This window comes from Centrocercus urophasianus, unplaced genomic scaffold (assembly GCF_019232065.1).
Source record: "Centrocercus urophasianus isolate 14NV4802_14NV808 unplaced genomic scaffold, USGS_Curo_1.0 seq_10, whole genome shotgun sequence".
Taxonomy (NCBI): Eukaryota; Metazoa; Chordata; class Aves; order Galliformes; family Phasianidae; genus Centrocercus; species Centrocercus urophasianus.
In genome coordinates, this window is record NW_024884142.1 from 45351552 (window position 1) to 45375016 (window position 23465).

Genomic DNA, 23465 nt, shown 5'->3' on the forward strand with positions numbered 1-23465 from the left:
TGCTATCTGCATTGTCTTTACTGGTAATCACTGCAGCTTGATTGCCATTAACTCTGGCAACTACAGTTGCAAAGCCAGAAGGAGGAAAGTCTTCCAGCTCCTACAAGACTTGTATCTAGACTATAATTCTTTCACTTTCATAGAGACCATTTGTTCACCATTTACAAATAGGTCCCATGGTACAACAAATTTGCATATAGCCAAATAAGGATTTAAAAATAATTTAATAGAAATTTTTGTCCACATTCTAGTTTAAGAATTTTAAGGTGCCATACATCAAATTTTAGTCTTAATTCTGTTGGCCAAGGTTTTTTACCTGTAGGCCATAATAAGTAAAAGTCTACCTGACTCACTGACAAAGGTTCGTCCGCACTCCGATCATCCGAAGACTTCGGAACTTCGAGTCTGTCGATGAAAGTCTGGAGTTCTTTCCTGAACGCCTTCATCTGCGCATTGATCCTGTAAAGAAGCTCATGCTCGCGTATCCTGCTGCCATCGTCTTCCTCATCCATCAGTCCAAACAGGTCCCCATTAGCTACATAAATTCTTGCCTCTGTTATGATGGTGCTTGTGTCGGAAATCAAGCGATCTATTGTCTTGCCCAGTCGCTCAGCTTCACAGCGAATGTCCTTCATCTGCTGCCTGTCAGTGAAGCTTTTCTGCCACCCAGATGGTGTTGGATAAAAAGATCTCGTGGGTGTCAGGCACCGAATATTTCTCACCTCTTCTGAGTCACTTTCCCCACCGATGGGCCCTTCCCTTTTGCGGTGAGGGGGACGGGAATCATCATCGCTCTCCTTTTTTCCTGCATCACTTTCTGCATCACTGTCTCTGGGGCTGCCACGGATCCCAAGATGAGAGGCTAAATCATAGCGTTGCATGTTGGACATAAGCACTCTATTCTCATACTGGAGTTGCATGACTTTGCCACTCAGCTCATTGATCTGCATTCGTGCAGCTTTTAGCTCCTCCTGCAGTGCTTCAGTCTTGGCATTATCGTGGTGCCTAGAGCTCTCGTGGGCTCCGGACTTGTATTTGTATTTGTTCAGCTCAGCTGTTATGCGTTTGTTTTGTTCTTCCAAGTCAGCTACATTTCTCCTCAGCAATTCTGTCTCATCTTCTACTAGCTGCAAATGCTGTCTTAATTCTGACAAGGATTCACTCTGTTCTCCCAGGAGTGGATTGGTGGCCCCTGAGAAATCATCTCCTCTTAAGTCATCTAGCTCTGCTTTTAATCCTCTATTTTCTACTTCTAGCTCCACTATTTTTCTCCCAAGAATGTTAGCTTCCTCTTCCACAAGTCTCAACCGAAGCTTGAGTTCAGCTTCCCTTGTGGTAGGTGGACCGCCTGCTTCACCTTTTGGCAAAGGGCTGTCTAAATCACCATAAAATGATCTATATTTTTGCAGCTCGTGTTCAAATCTGTCCTTCTCCTTATCAATCTTAGCCATTTTCTTCCTCATCAAAGCTGCTTCTTCTTTGACAAACTGCAGCTGGCATTTCAAGTCTTCGTTGTCCTCCTTAGAAAAAAAAAGGAAAGCAAAGAATTTGAAGAAAGTTGATGTAAAACAGGAGACCTCCAGTGGATGGTCTTAAATTACAAGATCAACAATTAAAGATACGTGGCCTTAAATACACAAAGACTTTCCTGTGACCATTTGTTCATTAATCAGTAAATCAAATAAGGGGAAATAAATATTAAAATTTGAAAAGAGAAAGACTATTTTACTCGCCATTAAACCCTGTGCAGCCCTCAAAAAAGGCCTTTTGAAGGTATCTTGTAAAAATAACTTGCAACACTGTAGTAGATATCACATTGTTAAAAAATCTTCAAATCTGTACACAAAGGGCCTATAATCTTATTTCACTGGTGCTCCATTTACTCATTTTGCCTAAAATATTTGGAGTACATGAAAACTGGTGGGTTTTTATTGCAGCACAAGTAGTTCATTTAGGTAGATCTTGACATCATGTCTTCTCACTACATGATTCGGGGATAGAAGTCTCCATTTCGCAGCATGTAGAAAAACAAAAATCAGAGCAAAAAAGTGTAAATCTGAAAATCACATTTCCAGAGTGTCACTAAAATCTCCACATAATGATCCAGATTACTGTTGTTTCAACATACCTCTGTTGGTGTTTGCTGTGACTTTTTCTCTGATTTTTGTAGGTCTTTGCTCCCTCTTCTTTTCAATGACTGCTGAAACAAGAACAAAGTGAGAGGAACTGCATATTTCACTGAAGAGCTACATAATTTAGTCATTCTGTTTAAACATAGTGAAACAAATGCAAATACAAAGGTAGTAGCCTCGTGCAGCTCCTGTGATGTCAAATAGAGAGGAGAGACACTGCTGCCTAAAAATGACACAGCAGAAGCACTGCATTAGTGAAGTACTGGTTTAATCAGTCTGCAACATTTTTTTATTCAACACATTTTGAAACAAACACATAATAAATGCTTAGCACCCTTATCATCACATGAGAGGTAAGAAAGGAAATATATCCAACGGTAACCCCAAAAAAACGGAAAACTGAGGCAAGCAGTAAAACCAGTGCCATAGGTAAGCCACACAAAGCATTGTCAGCGACTTCCCCCAGCTAACCTGAGGACAAGGACATCTTTCTCTGCATCCCACCCACAGGCCTCAAGCTTGCAGTGGACCACTGCTACAGCTCTCCTAGGCATAAACTGCAGACAAAGCAGGCAGAAAGATACATACATCTGGTCACTAGATTTGTTCTGTTCTCCAAACATATTCAATACCTATTTTAAGTTGCTTGGACTACAGATTCCTAGTGAAAGGCAAAGCAGATTTACTTGCGACAAGCACAAGACAAACAAACCTATCCACACCATACAAGCGAGCTACTTTTTATGGAGCCAAGATGAAAAAAATGGTGAACAGAAATTCCTGATTTTAGAGCAGGATACACTGAGTTCAAAAGTTACTAGGAAAAAAAATCTTGTAACTGCTAACAATGAAAAGTTCATTAGTGGGCAAGTGGCAGTAGTGGAAAACAACTGCAGCAATCCCACTGTCAACACACAATTTAGATCATCAAGAAAACAGCAGGGAAGAGGAAAGTGAGTGAGAAGATGTTAATACATAACAACCCACTTGCAGCTGTTCCCAGGTTTTATGCTTCCCAGGTGAAACGTAGCTCTTGCAGCAGGCAGTGATATAACTACCTCCCCCTGAGACTATTCTCTGGGATGAGAAACCTTTGTGCCACTGAATACTGAGAAACATGCATTTCCCTGTGCCAGCCAGGGAAAATCCAGTGGTATATCCAAAAGTCATGCAGTTCCACCTAGTGGGAATTAAAATCTGTTCACAATCCTCAAGGAACAAAGCACAATGGGCAAGTATACTGTACATTGCTGCTGCTACCAATTGTTCTCCTTCTTCTGCAGATCAGCCTCAATACAACTACTACGCCCCAAGGACTGCTCCCACCAGAGGAAAACTTGATACCACAGAAGTGATTGGCACATAGATCTAAGAAACCATAAGGGATGAGGCTTCTTGATCAAATTCACTACAGAGTTGTACCAGAATAAAAATAACCTCAGATTCAGAATCAGAATTCACAGGTATAGCCACCAAGAACCAGAATTGAAACTTTTATGTCTCTTGAAAATACACAGTGCTCTCAATAGATAAAACAATAAAACCAAAGATCATTAGAATCTCAGCTGGATACCTATGAGAGGATTCCAGAAGAATCCAGAAAAGTCACAAAAAATAGTTAAATTGATTCTTTCTTTTAAAATAAAGCCAACAATACAGGGATTAAGTCTACAAACAAAATTATTCTTCTCCAGGGTCACCCATTAATTACCCTACTGCAGAATTGGTATGTGCATGTGGAAAGTTTTTTTATTGCTTTCCTAATCGAATTGGCAAATTTATAAACTTTCAGACGTGCAGATTCCTGGTATATGTCACAATCATTCCACTATAAAAAGCTCATTTTCAAGTCAGTTATTACTGCAAACTTTTCTGGAACCAAGTTCTTGCCAGTGCCATCCACTAATAAAGTAATTAGAGGATAATTAAACTATGTATGTTTGATTACCTAAATTCCTTCCCGCCAAGCCCAGCATCTCTTCAAACAAAATGAGCTTCTAAAATGCTGGGACACAACTTCTTGTGTACCCTACAACATTTTAGGATATGAGATGTATGAAAAAGTTTTCAATGACAAAACCATTAAAAAAGAGAAAGTTCAGAGAGCAAAAATTATTTTTCTGAGTTTGACATAAAACTAAAACACTTGATTTTCCCCTTTCTCTCAATGTTTTTTATTTTAAAGTCCTTTTCTTCTTTTGTTGTCAGCATAATAAATTTTTAACTTCAGTAATAGTCGTGACTACTCTTTCTTCCATTTCTCTCAAGTCCTGTACTACCGCTGTCTTTCAATTCAGTTGTCAATATGTTAAACAATTTATTCCCAATAATTAAAAAAATACTTCAAAACAAAACAGAAAAAAAAAAAAAAAAGTATTCAAATAAACATACTGCAAAACCAAAATCAGCAGTCCAGACTCTCGCAAGTGAATGTTCCCATTTTCCCACTGGATACTACTGAAACTGCACACTGCTTATTTTGATATACTAAATAATGTTACACAAGGCTATTTTAGCCAACTTCATGTACAAACGTTGTCTGTTCAAAAAGCTTCATATTTCATCGTCTTTTAATATATTTCTCCACTTGTTTGGATAATTCTCCTTTTTCCATGTCACAGTGTACAGCAAGGAATACTGCAGTGCCACTGAAGGCTGCCTTGTTGTTTCCCAAGTACAGCAAAAAAGTCTGCCCATCAAATTCTAGAATTGTTTTGAAAGTGTATAATTTAAATTACCCTCTGTTACATTCAGTTCAGTCTGTTTAATGAGTATGATTCTTAAATTAAAAAAAAAAAGACTGCATTTGCACTATCTAATCTGCAATGCTTTCTAGAGAGCTTTATGGTTGTAATAATCTTAAACCAAGTCATCCATCTTCAGGAAAAAAAAAGAAGAAGAAGCAAAAAATGCACATCATAGTGTTTCTGCAATGGAGATTTTGCTAAACTGCTCAAGTAATAATGAAATATTCCAAAAGTGCTAGAACAATAGGACCAGCAGCTGGGGTATGTATTATTGTGCTGTATAAGCTCTGCTTACCTCTGAATGTCTAGGAAGTACAACTGAGTCTGACCTGACTCCTAGCATTCACTGGTTTGAGCACACATGAGGTTACATTAATGTTCTGACAATGCTGAGAAATTTCCGCAGTATAGATAAGGCCATAGACAATGTTTGCACTATATGCACACCTGATCACATGACAGGAGCAATCCTGTTGTGATTTTCAGGAGCATCAATTCTCCAGTGACCTTCACTGGACTTTATCCAATGTCTTGTTCGAGATGCTAAGCGCTTCTCAAGACCAGATGGCAAAATCCTTCTCTCGCCAGCCTTAAAATGCAATCCAAATGTGCATTTCCAACCACCTACGATGCTGAGTGCTTCAGAGTACAAAAAGACCTCAAGTCTACTTTATAAAAACCACAGCTCAATGAAATGACAAAATGATGCTGCACTGAATATCAAAGCTTTAAAATGAACTAATTTCTCACTACTTGACTCTGTATTACAGGAAATCTCTCTGCAATTAATAAAGAAGCTGAATAGAATATACCATAGTTTTTCAAGACTTCTGGATTGATTATTTCAAGTCTGATCTGAGGATAAATGATCTAAAAAAACAGTGTAAGCAAACACAAGAGGAATTGTCAAAAATATAAGGGAACTTATGAGTGCACAAGGTTCCCCTGCCAGCCCTTATCCCTGCTCACAGACCAGGCCAAGGCAAAGGGTGTGCAGTTTCTGAATCTCTATAGGTGCAACTCACCATGGTTGTACTGCACACACTTGTAGTTGGCTACCTCTTAAACACTGCGACAGATCTACAGAGCTTTCAAAAATTAAGAGCAAAACCAATGCCATCTTTACAGTCTTTAAAAGTCACTGAATACTTTGGGACTCCACAACTTGCCTCTGTTTGGCACAGAGTGATCATTATCAGGAAATAGAAATTCATCCTCAGACTTTCTCTGTTCTTTCTCTTCAGTCAAGTATAGTCAGTTAGACTGTGGATCTGGATCAAAGCAGACACAAGACAGATTTTTCAGTTTACTGCCACTAACTCTAATTCAATGTATTACACATATAGTTAACACTAGATGGATACTCTCCATGGTGGTAAACTGAAATACACTTTCTCCTCAAAATAATCTTTGTATTTAAAATGTCCCCCTTACTCTGTAAATCTAGCAATCTTTTTCAGATACAGACTCCTTAAACTATCAGCCACTTTGGTGGTTGTTTGCCTGCAACAAACTCCAGGCACTGGCTTTGTCACTGGCACATAGAACTACACAAACGCTTTTCTCTTTCCACTCTTCTTGAAGAGCAGTTACCACAAGTATTCCAGCATTTGACTTGCTTCCAAGAGCTGCAAGAAAATGCGGAAGATAAGGGAAATGCAAAGAAGCATGGCACCCAAGTTCAAGAACCAAACAAAACTGTAGGTCTAACCATATCCCTACCCACACTAGAAACACTCCCTTCATATTAAAACTGGCATAACTGAAAACATTGCTGAAGAACAATATGAAATGAAGGCAATCAAAGAGAGAATAACAATTCTTAGTCTTTGAATGTCTTCATATTTTAGAAAAGAGTAGCCACCCTGCCATATTTGTATTTTTTTATTTGCATTTATTTATGAATTACTACAGATATCACTTTCAGATCCTTTGCTGTTATCCATTTGTCAGTTTTAAGAAAAAAAATAAGAAGAGGGAAAAATATACATCTTTATCTAGAGAAAGCCCTTATATTTTGAAGGAAAAACAAACTGACGAAGCAAATAATGAGAACTTTGCAAGTACAATCAGGTAAAAAGATGAAAGCTGTCTTTTAAAAGCTCTTTATATAATCAGATCAAATAGCCAGCAAAATCTGACACTTCACTTTCTGTGACTGCACGCTTCATCTACCAGTACATATGAAAGTAGTGAAAGCAAGTTCTCTGAAGAGGAAGCTGTCCTCTGCCATTTGAGCAAACTGGGCCTTGTTATAGATGCAGAAATCAAAGGCAGCTTACACACATCTCTCTAATACTGAAATGCAAGAACAAATCTCAGAACACCACAAATACTTTGGAGTGAAAACACTGGAATAAGGTACCTTGCTGCACAGTGATGCCAGTTAAGCCTATTGTTCAGGACTTGTCTAAGTTGCAGTTTATCTGTGAGCTCAGTTATTTGTGTTTTCCGGGAAAAAAGAGTCAGTCTTTTTGTTAGGGTTTGCACAGCACCTAGCACAATGTGCCCCAGCCATTATCTTGGATTGTTACTGTGACAGAGAGTACGCCAACACAGTTCAAAACTTTACCATACAACAACAGCAATTATCATAAACCACACTCATGGACACAACAGTTACCAATTAAATATATTACAGATTTTACTTAAGTTAAAGAGTTTTCTTTCTCACATCTATTATCACAAGTAGATTTTTTCAGTCTTATCAGAAGAATGCCTAAGAGAAAATTACAAATAAATTATCACAAGAACACAAAAGTGCCAACAACCTGATAAGGTTCATGGCCTTAGTTACAAAAATTCATGTATATCAACCAAAGGCTAGTTATTATCTCTTGACAAAAAGGCAACTGTGCAAATGGTAAGTAATAAGACAGAAAAAAGGAATGATTCTACATGTACAGTGTGCACCCTCACACTGCTCACTGGAGGAGTAAACAGAAATCAGTTCTACAAAGTTAAGCTAGTCGTGTTTGTACAGTTGCACTCAAGCTTATTTCAAACAGAAGAGCTGTGTTATATGCACAGACAGCTCTTATTGGATTCACATGGAAGGGTTATCAAGAAACTTTAGGTTTGTATGCACTCAACAGGAAAAAGGGCTCTGTAGGTCACCCTTCAAGACTATGCACCCCAGACAGCATTTGTGGTACAGGAACATCTCACATAACAATCAAATTTTAGAGTCATTTGAGAGGATGCAAAAGTTTTAGATGAATTAACTTAGGAAAAATGCAAGGAGCTGGAAGCTAAACTGGAAGATATTTTAGCAGTTTAGACATCCCCATGCCCACCTTTCTCACTTTATCCCATGCCTTATGCTCATAAGGATGCACACAGTGCTTTTCTCACTATTTCTGCAAAGGCAGCAGAATATAGCAATACTGACTGAAGCAGGAATCCAGGAACTCCAATTCACTCCAAAAGGCTCAGAAGACCTGTGACTGGCCCCTATGCCACTTCCTCCTAGGCGAAACCTGCTCAGCTTTTTAAGGAAGATGCTAATTCCTTGCAAGAGGAAGGGCTGTGGATCTTAGGCTCACTTGAAATCTTTATATCTGCAGTTGCCTTAACACTCTCGTTTAATATTTCCCTTTGCAGTGACTGAAAATTTCATTCTGAAATGAAATTTGACTATCTTCAGCTCATTATAAATATTGATCACTCGGATGCATTTTTTAACTAGCCTTCATGAGCAAACATCTGACTGTTCTTCATTTATCATGAATGTCACTGAACCACTGGATCACCTGCAAATTAACAACACAGCAGTGATTCCTTATGGGGTCTCAGAGGAATCAATTCTTCATCCTAGCTAATTTTTCACTGCTGCCTGGAAAACATTAAATCATGGATAAAATCTGCAGACAGAGTCAAGGTTGGAGAAATTATGAACAGTGAAAAGAACTATCACTCATGTAAAACTAGGTGAAGTGAAACAGCATCTGTTTTAAAGGATAATCAGTTGAAATTATGTACTAATGTAATTTTTTGACTGTATTAGACTTACAAAGTAAGGTTTTTGTAGCAGGGGGCTGCAGGAGTAGCCTGGTGAGCAGAGCCCACCACTACCCCGTATCAGATCAGAGCCAGCTCTAGCTGATCCAAAAGGGACCCACTGCTGCCATGAGTAGTGCTGGTTGTCCATGTGGGAGAGCAGACTGAAGAAATGGAAAAACTGCTGCACAACAGCAGCTTGGGGAGAGGAGTGAGAAATGTGAGAGAAACAGCCCTGCTGGCAACAAGGCCAGCGCAGGAGGGTAAGAGCTGCTCTAGGTTGAAGCAGCCCAGGAAAGGCTTATGGTGGAGTAGGTTGCCCCTCCCCTGCAGCCCACGGGCAGCACATGGAACAGATCTCTGTGTGCAGCCTTGAAGGAGCTCACAGTACAGCAGCAGATGAGGCCTGAAGGAGGCACAGCCCACGGAGAGCCACTGCAGGAACAACCTCAGGCTGGAGGTGCAGCCCTGGAGAGGAGTCCACGATGCACCAGAAGAAGGAGGAGACCATGAAGGCCTGGCAGACACAAAATACTGTGCTGGTGATGGTTACTGGTGGGTGATCTCTCTTGTCTTTATCTTAACCCATGAGTTTTTTTTCATCATGTTATATCCTCCTGTACTTTTCAGAGAGAGTGGTGTGGTAGTGCTGAAACCACTGCAGTAACCAAACAGCTTAATTCAGTTCTACAGTGTAGATACCAAAACTAAGGTTCCCTCTGCAGTCTCTAGAAATGACTGATTCTCCACAGTCAATCCACCTTCACAGGTAGTGAAATGAACCACTTCCAAGTACTGCCCATCTTTCCCCTTTGAGGAAGGACAACTTCCTGACTTAGATGAACATATTCATTTTTAAATGGCTAAATGATGACAACCCTAAGCATGCAGATTAAAAAAAAAAAAAAAAAACCCCACAAAACCAGGCACAATAAATGAAGCACTGATGCTGGACTCTTCAGTTTAACACACTATTAGGAATGAAACTTTGAAACTTTACCAAAGTCTGGGAACTGGGCAACACTACTCAGAATAGCACGCCATAAGAAAAATGAACCTTTGAAGTGTATCTATGTCTGTACATCATCAAGGCAATGCTCCAGTTCAGAACTCTTTCTGGGGTACTGCTACTGGTGCTTCTAATGAGTCACTTATTCAAAGATCTAAACTGCAAGCATCTGTAAAAATTAAAATAATTCAGCCAAGCCTGTATTATAAAACACTCTCAGTAATTAGGGCACTTTGATGTCATCATCAGTCATGCTTTACAGAGATGCAGAAACCTCTCATTACACACAACACTGATGGAACAGATGCCTGGGAAATACATTCTAAGTGCAAGTACTCAACTGTGACCTAAGCAAAGAGCTTGGTTATTATTCTAACCTGATTTGCTGAGAATCAAATTCAATTAACACAATCATACATCTAGGATCACACAGAGCAAAACAAAATTGATATCCACATATCTGAGTGTGCTATTATTTATACTAACAATGGAAAAAAAAATAAATAAAATCACACAATATGTCAAAACACCTCAGCAGAAACAAACACTTCAGGAAAATTTATCTGCACATCTAAAAGGTTAATCCACTGCCCTTTACTTCAGAATAGTAAATGCACTCTTCAGAATTCATAACCATGTAATGTCATCAAGCCAGTAGGCTGCATTTTTTTGATGTTACAAATAAAGCAGTAAATGAATAAATATCAGAAGCCTGGTTTTCTTCTTCCTGTCTAGTATCAATTCCCCAGTGTTTGGTTGATCCCAGCACTCAGCACACCCTCTCTCTGTCCATAGACTCATCTCTATTTAATATGCACCCACCACAGTACATAACTATTAACATATTCAAATATAAGAGTTTAGAAGAAGGTGGCTCAAGACATCCATTCTGCACTCTGCTCACAGAGCTATGCTGCATAGAACACCAGTTGCACTAAACACTATCAGTGCAGCATGGAAAATGCCCAGTACATACCTGGGTGTGATCTCCTGTTCACTGGCCATGTTTTGCCTAAGAAAACAGTTTCACAGACTCGAAAGCCTCCCTGATTAAAAAAAAAACAACAAAAAAAAACAATCTGGAAACAATTTCTTTTCTCCCAGAACATTACCTTTCCTATGCCTGTGTGCTCTGCAGCAAAGTGAGAAATTAGATTCTTCTTGTTATTGATAATTACAGAAAAGAAAAATATCAAAGAATAAAAAAATAGTTAAGGCTGAAAGCAACTGCTGGACATCTAACCCAATCCTCCTGGTCAGAGTAGAGTCAATTAAAAGAGGCTTCCTTGTGCCACACCTTGGAGGGTTTTGAATATCTTCAAGGAATTAAAGACAAGAATACAGGAAGAGAAGGACCAAGATTGTTCTGTGAGTTACTGAAGAACACCTGGAAGACAATGCAGTCACTGTTCAGAGCCAACACATTTATGAGGAGAAAGCCCAGTTTAATGAACTTAATCTTCTACGAAAAAATAATGGGTAGTATATTGAATAGTAAATGCAGCAATTTCTGTGAGTTTTATTGCATATGGCTCTGTAGTCTGTTTTCTCATTTGAGGTCTTGCCAATCTCTTTCACCTGTTTTTACACTGGAAACTACACTGACATCACCCCCTGAGGGCCCACAACATGCTTCACCACAACCATCTGTATTATGACATGACAAGGTTGTTATTTCTCATGCTGGCAGCTGAGTTCAGCCAAAACACAAGAGCAATGCTTACTTCCACGGTGCTAGATTCAGTCTTCTTACTCTCCTAACACTGGGACAAAAATATAGGGCCATGAAGCTCTACAAAAGAGCCATCAGGAACACAGATACTTGAAAGATGCATTGTCTATGTGCAGACTAACTAACAAATCTATTTGATGACAGAATGCCCAGGTTTCTTGTTTTTTGTTTGTTTTTAACTGTAGACATACTATTGCTAACATAAAAATAAACTCTAAAATTATTTCATGTGGATTTGCTAAAGAGTTCAAGATAAGACTAAGAGAAAACAAATGCACACACACTGAACAAAAACAGCCATAGTAATTTTTCCCTCAGCAAGGGGAGACAAGCTCAGCTTTGACCTTTTTCAGCACATTGAAAACAGAGGTGTTTCTTGAAGGGATTGATGCTCTTAAGCAGAAGACTGAACACGGTGGTATAAAGGGCAGAAATCATTTATTATTCTTATTCATCAAAGCCTTAGTAGGACTTCCAGTAAGATTACGACATTTGGTTTATATTAATTCTATATTAATTACAGCACATATCTCAACTTCTCATTCAGCACTCAGAGAATGTCTATATTCCAAGAGATAGTAAGCAATTTTGCAAAGTCATCTGAGTTTCTCTAAATCTATCTAGAGAATCCTATATTCCCCTTTCTGTTCCTGTTATAGTGCGAAGAGGTTGAATTTGGCCTATATTCCAATTTCTTTCTTTAAGAAACTAAGAAAATCCTACATAGCATCAGATGAAAAAAAACCCACGTATCCAGGGACCTGTCAATAAATGAAAAAATAAGCAAAAATAAAATTACAGTTGGAATTTAAAAGGCATAATCTATTATTTAAAAAATAAGCAAGATAACAAAGAAAGAATCAATGTGGATTATTTGCTGCCTTTGCTACAACTATGGATACAAGCATGAAAGGTAGCATGATAGCTATTGAAATACCAGATAATGCTGTTTTTTTTTGTTTTGTTTTGTTTTTTACACTCAGACTTTTAAATTACCTGGTATCTTTTTCTTTCAATTGAGCAAACAAGTTGGTACCTCTATGTTTAACTTATACCTTTGATACCTGAATGTCCACTTAAGTAAAAAAACAAAAAAATAAAAAATACTGAAACAAGGAAATGCAAAACTAAAAACTTGTCTTTTGTAATGCTGCTCCACTACTGCGTTGTATGAAACTTAATGTCTTTTCCTAAAAATTATGTAAATTCAAGCTTATAAGTAGCACCAACACAAGATTACAAATGGCTGTATGGAAACCAAGTGACAATGGTTTTCCCAAACTTTCCTCCATTTATTAATGTGTTGTGGTATTTGGAGGCTGTTACTGAAGTCATTAGCAACACTGCCTACGTAGGTAATGAGATAGGTGACCTTCTCTCTAATTTAGATCTCAAGAAAATCATATGCTAAGGTCTGAAGTAACAGAGATGAGTATTTTCCAGCCTGCCCACCTGTGAGTTCACACTCATAAACCATATTCTCTGGTAACCAGTTACCATTCATCAATCTGACTCACATTACTACATTGTTCATTACTTGCTTAGACAACTGGCATACCAGTTCTGTTGGTACTGTAGCTGCTGGTGATTGCCCCTTTCCAGTAAATCTCAGCTGTAGTGAATTCACACGACAGCCTTGGATTGGATTTGATGTTCTATGTTTCCCTTTGCCTAGTTTTTACACCAGTAAATGAAATAGTCAGGAATTGTTCTAAGGGTCTGATGCTGACTGACAGTCCACAGTTAAACTGTTTTCAGCTAAAAATGACAATACAGCTAAACTTGTAAGCTGTAGGAATACAGATTCCTACAAACAAGCATGACTGCATCCAAACTGTCAATCAAGAATGAGCTCTGCCCCAGGCTAGACTCCAAATCATGAACAAACTCTGAAGCAGTGGTAGCTGATCCACACCAAAATCATCCAAGGGGTACAACTGGCAACCACATGTCAGGGTGTGAACCCATTCCTCAGCGCAATTCATTTTACCCATATAGTTGTTGTATAATGGAAGCAAGTCTACAGCAAAAACATCTTTGAGAAGCATGACCCAAGCAATAAAATGGTCTCAGGTGTTGAAATGGGACCAGGACATAGAGATTCCTATCCGTTCTCTAATGCTTGGATTCTCTGTGATTGGAAGCACATCTATTATTCTGCATTCCTGTTCTGATTAGCTTTGTCTGAAAGAGACATTTCCCCTTTCTTTTATTGTATTTAGTTCAATACAAAGGGATTCTGGTTTCACCTGGAGACTTTATCAATAATAACCTTGACAGGCACATTTGCTCATCTTAGGCTGCTTGTATCCATCACAGGAAAAAGGCAAACAAAGTAGCATCCCATCAAAAGGAAGGAACCCCCTTGCCTCCATCAAGCCAAAGCAATAGTAGTATGTTTACAGATTCAAAAAGAGATGCTCAAAATAAACTTCATTCTATGACTGAATTCTCTTCTGTTTTAAACTTAAGCCAGATATACTGTCACTAGTTACTTTTAGTATTAGTTGCCCATTAAAAAGCAAATCAGTCATTCCTTTTGCATGTCCTTGCAAGTGTTATAACAATTTAATAAGAATTCATGAATCAGCTCCAAGGACTCCTCAAAAAAAATCCTTTCCAGGCATCTTTCTTCGCAGTAAGATATCTTTGGAACTTCACTCTTTTGAAACCTCTCACTGTATTTTATATGTGTTTTGGAGCTTACTATGATTGACCACTAGGCCATTATTTTCAGTTTTGACAAACTGTCTTCGAAGCAAACAGCTCATGAATTGCTGATGGCTAATGCATAATTAAAAGGTAATTCTGTGAGGTTTAAGCGCAAACTGATTTGCAAGTGTATATCATTTTTTCCTCCTTATGACATGATATTTTCAGAGAACTATTAAAACAGATTTTATAACATAAATCATTTCATTTCTCCATTATTTTTTTTCACATATTCTAAACTTAAGTAAAATCTTCTTATGCTCATTGTGGAATCAGTGAAGTTGATCACAGCATGCTCTGAGCAATGAAGTCAGAAGCACAAATTCATAGATTATGAATATCATCCCTGCTGAGTACTGTTTTTAAAGGAACAAAATATTTAGGCAAGATACCAAATGCAACAGGATTTCACAAAGACAATTCTGAAGTAGATGGAGGTTCCGTGTCTGCAGGATGTGGAGCTTAGAGAATCACTGAGCTGGGCTTGGAGACAAGGGAATTCTTTTTTCCTTTTCCTATACTAACACAGACAGTTTCTAATCTTTTTAAAAAGAAGTCTTGTCATCACGCTGTTGTTCTTTCACCAAAGCAACCTGAGTTTTCACAAAGCAACAGATTCCAGATCTCAAAAGCATTTTGCCTAAAGGTATTCCTAGTCCAAGTGCAGTCATTGATACAGTCGGGTCCTCCGACAGGCCAGGGCTTATTAAAATTATTAAATCCCACCCTACTGCAATATGATGCCAAAAGTAAGTAAATTACTGCAACTCTTCAAAGAGTCCCAGTTTCTCATACTGACCTTATGAAACTGATCAGCTACATTAACAGGCATCCTGGCATCTTCTCTCTTGCTCTTTAGCTCATCCCTACTCCCTCCCTTACTAGCTGTTCCAGATGAGGATAAGGCAGAAACAGAAGCATGGGATACAAGTAGGAAGTTGTTAGAGGACAACATGATAGAGGAAACTCAAACTTTCCCTGTCAAAACAATACAACCAAGAGTCTATCTCCAGTAACATATATGCACATGGCATAGGAAACAAACACAAGCTAGAAATTCATGTTCAAATATGACCTTGCTGGGATCACATGGGAGACATAACAAGATACCTCACACACCCAGAGTGCAGCCACAAATCTCTGAAGGTGATGAAGTAGGGTTCTGCTCTATGTAAAGTTCAAATGTATTATGCATAGCCTTGTTATCAGTGATGGGCAAGTTGTGAGCAACGGGTAAGAATCGGAGGACAGAGAAGTATGGGTAACACTATTTTGGGCATCTTCTGCAGAACATCTGATAAATAAGAGGAAATAGATGAAGCCTTTTTCAGACAGCTATAAGAAGCCACATGATTCGTGCGATGTGTTGACTTTGAAAGAGATTTTTATCAGAGACATAGAGGCTGATACTGGGACAAGATTATCCCTTGCCAGTTCTTTTCAAAGACCTCAATATTGTTTTTGTGTGCATGTGTGGGTTTTTTTGTGTTTTGTTAGTTGATTTTCTTGTGAATTCTCTAGTTATTGACTTGGTTTCTGCTCAGATATCTGAGAGCACTCAGATATATATGGAGATCTAAGTTGTGACCACAGATTACATAAACAGAGCAAACAAACTTCACAAGAGTAAGCAGAAATGCATAATTACTTTCCTGCAGTCCCACAGCGCGCTAGTATCAATATCAGAGATAGAATTCAGATTTCTCCTTGTAAGTCCTGTGCTGAGCTTCCTAGATCACGTTGCCTTCTTCCATTTTCACACAAAGTACAGAACAGTCTGACTGACAGGCAGGCTGCACTCCAAGAAAACAGACACATGCAGAAAGACAAATTCTTCTGCCTACATTATGAATTGAATAGGCACAAGAAGTCTCTGGCTCAAACCATGAAGCTCTCTGAGCTAATAACCTAAGCTTACAAGAAGAAAGTGCCAGCTTGCCGACATCACAGTAATCTTGCTGAAGAAATGAACTATCTTGCATCTGCCCCATTTAGAGCAATAGCAGAGCTATCTATATCTATTCATAAAGACATATATATCTGAGAAACATTGCATTTCTGCATTGCAATGAGTATTTGTAAAGCCCAGGGCCCAGTAAATCTGTCATAGTCTCCACCTATTTTATTTATCTCACCACATACAGTCTAAGGCACGGTTAACTGGGCATTTCTTACATAGCTACAGCAAAGGAATGATTCTTTCCCCAAAATTTATTCAAGAAAAGCTCTACAAGAATTAATTAGGCTTCAACAAATGCTATCCATATTTTGAATTACTAAAATTTTGTCAGAAGGAATATTGTTTCCAGTTTGAATACTACCTTTGGTTAATGCATATCTAAAATAATCCTATGCTAAAAGTCCTAGACAGAGAAATAGCCTACTAACTGACACACAACAATCTCTGTGAAATGCAAAAATGAAAACTCCTGCCTAATTGTGCTGAAACACAGAATGATTGGTGATGGCCACTCTTCCCAGCTCCGTATAAGGACGCATTTCTGACCCTTTATCCACTCCACCTCTACTCTGATATGTAGAATCATAATGCATTTTTCCATTCTGGCTCAGTGCTCCCATTCTTTGTCAAAGGGAATCATTTATGTGTTCCAGCTTCAGGAAAACAGCATCATGCAGAAGAGCTGCTGGCTTAAACACAATTTTTCTGTCTTGCTAGTGTATCAAATATCTTTCCATTGATATCAATAACAATAGAAACCTAAGCTATAGAAAGAAGAGGAACATGAGCAACCCTGCCTGTGACAAAGGGGTTGGAACCTGATGATCCTTGAGGTTCCTTCCAAGCCATTCTACAATTCGATCATTCTATGAGAACAGCAGAACCACAGTTCTGCCTAGTGGGCTGCAGGGAAGAGCCAAAACAAGGAGAAAGAAACCACTGGTGGCAAAGATGAAGAAGCCTATTTATTGGGTTAATTTCCTGCAGGTACATCACTTCCAAAAAAAAGCAAAACAACAAACTGCAACTACACTTTACTGTAATCCAGATTTCTTATGGTCATAAGAAGAAGCAAAGCAAAAGAAAAAAGAAAACAAAAAGAAAATACCTTTGTTACAATCAATTACAGGGTAGGAGGAAAGCTACAAGAAAGTAGATTTTGAGACAAGAAAAACTGAAAACTTGGAGAAAAGTCAAGCTTAACAAAAAGTTGTAAGCATAATTACAGGAAGATCATGCTCACATAAAGAAGATGGTCTCAAAAACTTAGTGGTATTTGAAGGCAGAGGCCAAAGTGAAGACAGAAAATCTCAGTCATAGGACAAGGAAGCCAAATAAGGCTCAGATGTCACTGTGCCCTTTTAAAATCTACAGTTATCTAGAAAACAGCAGAAGACGGTAAAAGCACACCTGTTTTTTCTCTACTAACATGTTTGAAATTCAGTTCCTGTAAAGAAAACATATGCATATTTTTAATGCTACCACACTTAGAGTAAGCATTTGTAACTCTTTAAAGTACTGTAACTGATGGAAAATATACACTTGGCTGGAATATCCTCCAAACCTTAGATGCTCGCAAGAATACAACTGAAAATCTCCTGGCTTTTTAAGAACTGAAATACATCCTTTCCATTTGATATAAGAACAAAGTAGACATTGGCATTTCTGCTAGGGAGTATTACTGAATGTGAAAATCATTGTCATGCGTTGAATTTTAAACTCTGAACATGAGAGTTGTTCCTACAATCTATTCTAAGAATTTACTCTTAGTCAACATATTCTCTTTTAATTGCTTTACTATCTCTGTGTCCAGGCTATTATGTTTTAAAACAATTTTCTGCTTACTTAATGGGATTGCAAGTTACATTTGCATAATAACAAACTGAGTAATTTTGAAGATGACTTAGATAAAATATTAAATTATGCTAAGACTGAAAGTCTAGGTAGAGTCCTCCACTCTCCAATACTCCAGAAGAACATGCCTGAGTTGCCCTGTCTCAGTGTGCCTGCTAGTCCCTAACAGTAGTTAGCAAAGGAAAAATACTGTTCTTCATAAAAACATTAGGAATTCTTTCTGTACATATTCCAACATAAGCACAAGGTAAGCACAAGGTCTCAAGGCTTCTGAACTCCGTTACTACCAGTTCTACCTTTCATTTCTAGTACAGGAAAAGCTAAGCCACTATCTCCTTTATATTTCTCCTAGAAACAACTGAATTTTTTCACTTGCTCTTAACTTCTCAGTCACCTAGATGTATTTCAGCACTCTTTGCTACTTTCAACTTTATCTGTCATATTTCATGCTCTTCAAACAAGCTGTTGGAAGAAAAATAGTCAAGAATAAGAATTTGAGAACTTCAAATATTTTACATAGAAATAAATAGCAATACCAACCTCCTTCATTTTTTCCAGTTCATTCTGCAGTGCCTGTTTTGCAGTTTCAACTTCTATAAGCTGCTGTCTTAATTTTTCATTTTCATCTTCTGTTACAGTACGCTTTTCTTCTACATTCTCTAACTCATGATGAAGTCTCACTGATACATCTTTTGCAACCTAAATGTAGAGATATTTCAAAAGAAAGGGAAAAAAAACACAATTACAAGAGAATCACTGCTGAAGTGCTTAGTGTCTGAGCAGCAATTTACAAGTTAATTCTGGATGCTTTTATTGAAGTGATATGTAAAGAAACAGGTAGACAATGACATATACACATAGGATTACAAATTATCCAAAATTCAAGACAACCCTACAAAAAAAATTGAATATTCTTTCTATGGAATTTACTGGAAAGCACTGGAAGCCAACACTTTCTTAGGTTCTGTTAAATCAGCAATGAAATAATATCTTCATTATTCCTGGAGACAGTGCAGCATGCTTTCTCTCAGCCACTGCCAGCTTATTCTTTTCAATGCAGTAAAGGATATGTCCTTCAAATACTTGACATGTGGAAGTCCCAGGTTAAAAGCACAGCATAATTTCTCTAGGCCTACTGTACCTGGGCATTGTAAAGGGTCAGAAATGGGAAAAACTTTATTTTCTGACTCTTCTGATTTCTCTACCCTTCATGGATAGCTAATCAAAATATATGCCATTTTGTTCATTCGCTACTGGTTAATTTAAGGAGTAAAGCATGAACAAACATTTTTACTGACCTCATACTTATCTAAATTGTGTGATATTTTTAAATTAAGATGAACAGAAACTGAATTAAGGGGTTTGACATTTTCTTTTTTAATCGTATTTTCACAGGAACAGAGTTAGAAGGAACGCAACAAGATCTAATTCCCTTTCTTTGTGTAAGACAATACAAATTTTGCTATTTGCATTATATTCTGTGAAACCAGTAGCAACTACAATCACACATTAAAATATTTAAATATACACTAATCACTGCTGTGGTGATGATTTAGGCTTTCAATCTGAACAGGCTTATTTGATGATTTTTTTTTTTATTTATTTTTTTTTTTTAGAACATGAGAAAGTAAAATTAATCCTTTTCAGCATTACTTAGGGAAGCTCAGAGGGCTTTCACTGCTTGCATGTCGAAGAACTCTTTTTGACATACTAAAACACTGGGAAAAAAAATTGCAAGCAAGCAGTCTAGAAGAATCCGATCTATCAGAATACAGCAGCAGCCAGTGAGTCAGCCTCCCTCGACAAGAAACTGTGAGTGCATTACTGATACAACACTGCAGTGTAGCTCAAGACCACTCAGTAACCTCCCCCACTGCACACATACTCAATACACATAATGCCCAACATTAGGAGAGAATAGAGAGGAATTTCAATGATAAGCAGAGTCCAAAGAGACTGCAGGATGAGCTGAGAATCACACCATAAGGCTGCACCCTGATGTCTTTTTCCAACAGCAACTATTAAGCTGTTCATCTGGCTGACCAAAGTAAACAGAAAATCACTGGGGACATTCTTAACAGCATCCTACCACAGTCTGCAGCTATACTCCGTATCAGCAAATACTACACAATCATTACTAAAAGTGATTTCATGCCACAAAATTTGGTGGAGTGGCAGTTAAAGCAGGTAGATAATACAGACATTCTAGATCACCTGGAAATTTGAATTCACTTATGCAAGATGCATTTTAATACAGCCATATGAAAGACTATACCTCTGAAGAACTAAGTCCCCTAATGTAATATACTTGTAAAATGAGAATGTTATTTTAGATAGAAATTCTTCAGAAGCAAACTCGGGAAGACTACAAAGAATGGTGCATGAGTTAGAAGCATGGGTACCCAGAACCAGGATTTCAGTTCGGCAGATAAACGGCATTTGACAGCCATCCCTACCCAAAGCAGAATACAACCACGACCTGAGGGAAAGCTTAGTGAAAATATCATTCTTTTCTAAGCAGTCAGTTGTGTAATCATTAGGAAAGACATGGGAGAAGTCCTAATTGAAAAGAGCCCTTTGTTCAGATTAAACTGTGGCCTTTGGATCTCCTGCAACGGCAGGTAAGCACCGAACTACAGGGTCAATTTCCCTCCCAGCCGCTGCTTTCCCCATGTATACAAAGGAGTATTGAGCCAACTCTTTGTTTCTTTAGCCAACACGGGAAGCTGGGATCACCCATCCAATCTGTAAGGGAACATTCATATTCTGCCTACCAAAGTGTCTCAGCCATTCCCCTAAACACAATTTTGGCTGTGCAAAATGTCTTTTGCTTTGATCAGAATTCTCACTTGACCCCGGAGAAAGAGGCATAAAAAGCAAACAAACAAACAAAAAAACCAAAACATTTCCACCAGTTTTGTTCCTGACCAGGAAGACACCAGTTTGTCCAGAGCCACGTGACAGCTAGGTACAGAACTGTTGCGGCCAAAACAGCAATGTAGCTTTTGGATACGCACAAAAAAGGAATATCAATAAACACCAAAAAGGAAATTATCATTTTAAATGGCATTAGTAAGAAAATTACTGGAATGTGTCTTGGTCTGCTTTAATAATAACATTGGTCTATGTTTTAATAAGAATGATAAGCCGGAAATTTTTCAGAAAAGATGATCCAAGTCTGAATAACGGGGCTGGGAACAACAGACTCTCAATCCATCACGCTCATCAGAAGTTTAGCAATTGTCTATTCGTGTCATGTATTAAATTAGCATTTCCAGCTGCAGTCCACAGAATCCAAAATGGCTAGCTAGTACTTGGGAGGAGGATGGTCTGTGAGTTTCAGTTTGCTACACAGAGATTTGTGGTTCCTTGAAAAATGGCTGGGAGATTCTTCAATTGACAAATGTTCTGAAGTGTTGACTTGGGAACAGCCTTAACAAAATCTAGAGCGTGGATTGAAACAGCTTCCAACTAGCACAAGTTCCTCTAATTGGAGCAATCTAGAACAGAGATTATATTATTTACTAACATTAGTATTTAAACAAATGCTGAAATTTCTCAGCAATGGGCTGTGGTTCATTCAAATGTCATGGACTAAATACAGGTGATTAGACATGGAAATTTGATGGGCTGTGTCTACTGTTTCAAATGGATGTGGAAAATCCTGGCTTTGCTGAAGGTCCACTGACACCAGCAGAATCAGGATTTTGAGTTTGCAACTGCAAGCATTCAGTTTAACAGCCCTTTATGATCTTCACCAAAGAGAACACTGATCTCGTAAAAGTCAGTGGGGCTGTTCATCAGTGAGGTTGGTTTAATTGTGCAGTGGGAGAATATGGCCTGTGTTCAACATAAAAGACCCAAACCTCCGGACTCCAACTGGGATTTAAGTCACTTTTTGCACAGTAACTTCACAAAACACAACTGGACTAAAGCTGCAAACAGTCTGCCTGTGGGGCCTCACCACAGAGCTGCTTGCTGGAGATCTCCCATTACTAGTTAAGCTGCAACCCTACGTGCGGCACAGTGTACGACAGAATGGATGATAACACGAGAGTCACGAGGCCTGAAGAGCAACACGTGCCTCTACCTCCAGTGCTCTGTCTCACCAAGGCCGCTCATGCCCGTACCTTGAGGTCCTGTTCCATGCTGCGCAGCAGCTCACCGTCGATCTCACCAGTCTGTGCGTAGCGGAGCCTCTTGCGCTCGGCCTTGCGCAGCCGGTACTGGAGGATCCGGCAGTTCTTGTTGGCTCTCTCCAGCTCGTGGCGCATTTCTTGAAGCTGACAAGCGTCCTCCTCGAAGAAGCTGTCCCTCATCTCATCCATCTCAGTCCTCAGCTCATCTATCTCGTTCTGACACCAGGCCGAGAAGGGGTGGGGACGCCAACAGGTGGGTCAGAAACAGAGGTCAGCAAGGGTAGGGGAAGGCACCCAGAGGGAGCTCGGAGACGGCCCTTCTCCCCTAGCTCCCTCTCCCTCCTCCGCCTAGCTTATTAAAAACACCGCAACAAGAGAAGGAAGCGGTGCTGCCCGCGCACGCCGCGCCGAGGCCATTTTCCCTCCGCCCCAAAAGCCTCCCGGGCGGCAGGGAACCCCTCCCGGCTCCCCCAGCCCCATCTCCGGCTCCCCACCGCGTCCCCTCACCTTGAGGCTCTCGTTCTCCTCCCGCAGCTTCTCCATTTCCTCTTGCATCTCGTCCTGCGGCTGCGGGCTCAGTGAACCCTCGGGTGTGCCGTTCCTGCAGCCCGCCTCGCCCTGCCGCAGCCCCTCGGTCCCGGCCGCCGCCATGGCAGAGGGCGAGGAGGCGGGGGCTGCCGAGGGAGGCTCGGCCGAGGCGGCGGCCGCGGAGGCGCCGGCGGCAGCAGCAGCAGCACCGGCGCTGTGGTTGTTGCCCTTGGTTTGCATCTGAGCGGCCGCCGCCAGCCCCTTCCTGAGGTGGAACTGGATGAGCTCACTCTGCAGGCATCCCTCCTTCCAGTACCCGCCGCCGCCCGCCGCCCCGCGGCCCTTCCCCGCGACCGCGGAAGATGGAGGCGCGGGGGCCGCCTCCCCCGCGCCCTTCGGCGGAGCCCGCCCCGCTTTCCCCCGCCACTGCCTGGGCGGCGGCGCCACCGCCCCCTCGCGCTCCCCCCCGCCGCTTCCCGCAGGGGGCGCCTCCTCGGCGGGCTCTTCGGCCGCGGCCCTCCCGCCGGTAGCGAGCGGCGCTTCAGCACCGGCGCCGGGATGGACAGCTCCCGGCGAGGCCGCACTCCGCGGCTGTTTCTCGGCGGCGCGACCGCGCGCGGCCCTGTTGGACTGGCCCGACGGCGGCCGCGCGG

The 23465-nt window shown here is 40.0% G+C and overlaps 1 protein-coding gene across 1 annotated transcript in view; it reads right to left on the minus strand.

Annotated features, from left to right (window-relative positions):
* The window catches only part of SOGA3 (SOGA family member 3), a 31668-nt gene extending 8806 nt beyond the window's left edge, over positions 1–22862 (minus strand). The window contains exons 1-5 of the mRNA XM_042828465.1: positions 22792–22862; positions 22276–22500; positions 18686–18844; positions 2129–2200; positions 345–1520 (exon numbers count right to left, since the gene is read on the minus strand). Coding sequence (XP_042684399.1) covers positions 345–1520; positions 2129–2200; positions 18686–18844; positions 22276–22500; positions 22792–22839 — 1680 coding nt within the window. The 5' untranslated portion in view covers positions 22840–22862. The remainder of the gene's footprint in view (positions 1–344; positions 1521–2128; positions 2201–18685; positions 18845–22275; positions 22501–22791) is intronic.
* Between the last annotated feature and the right edge of the window lie 603 nt (positions 22863–23465).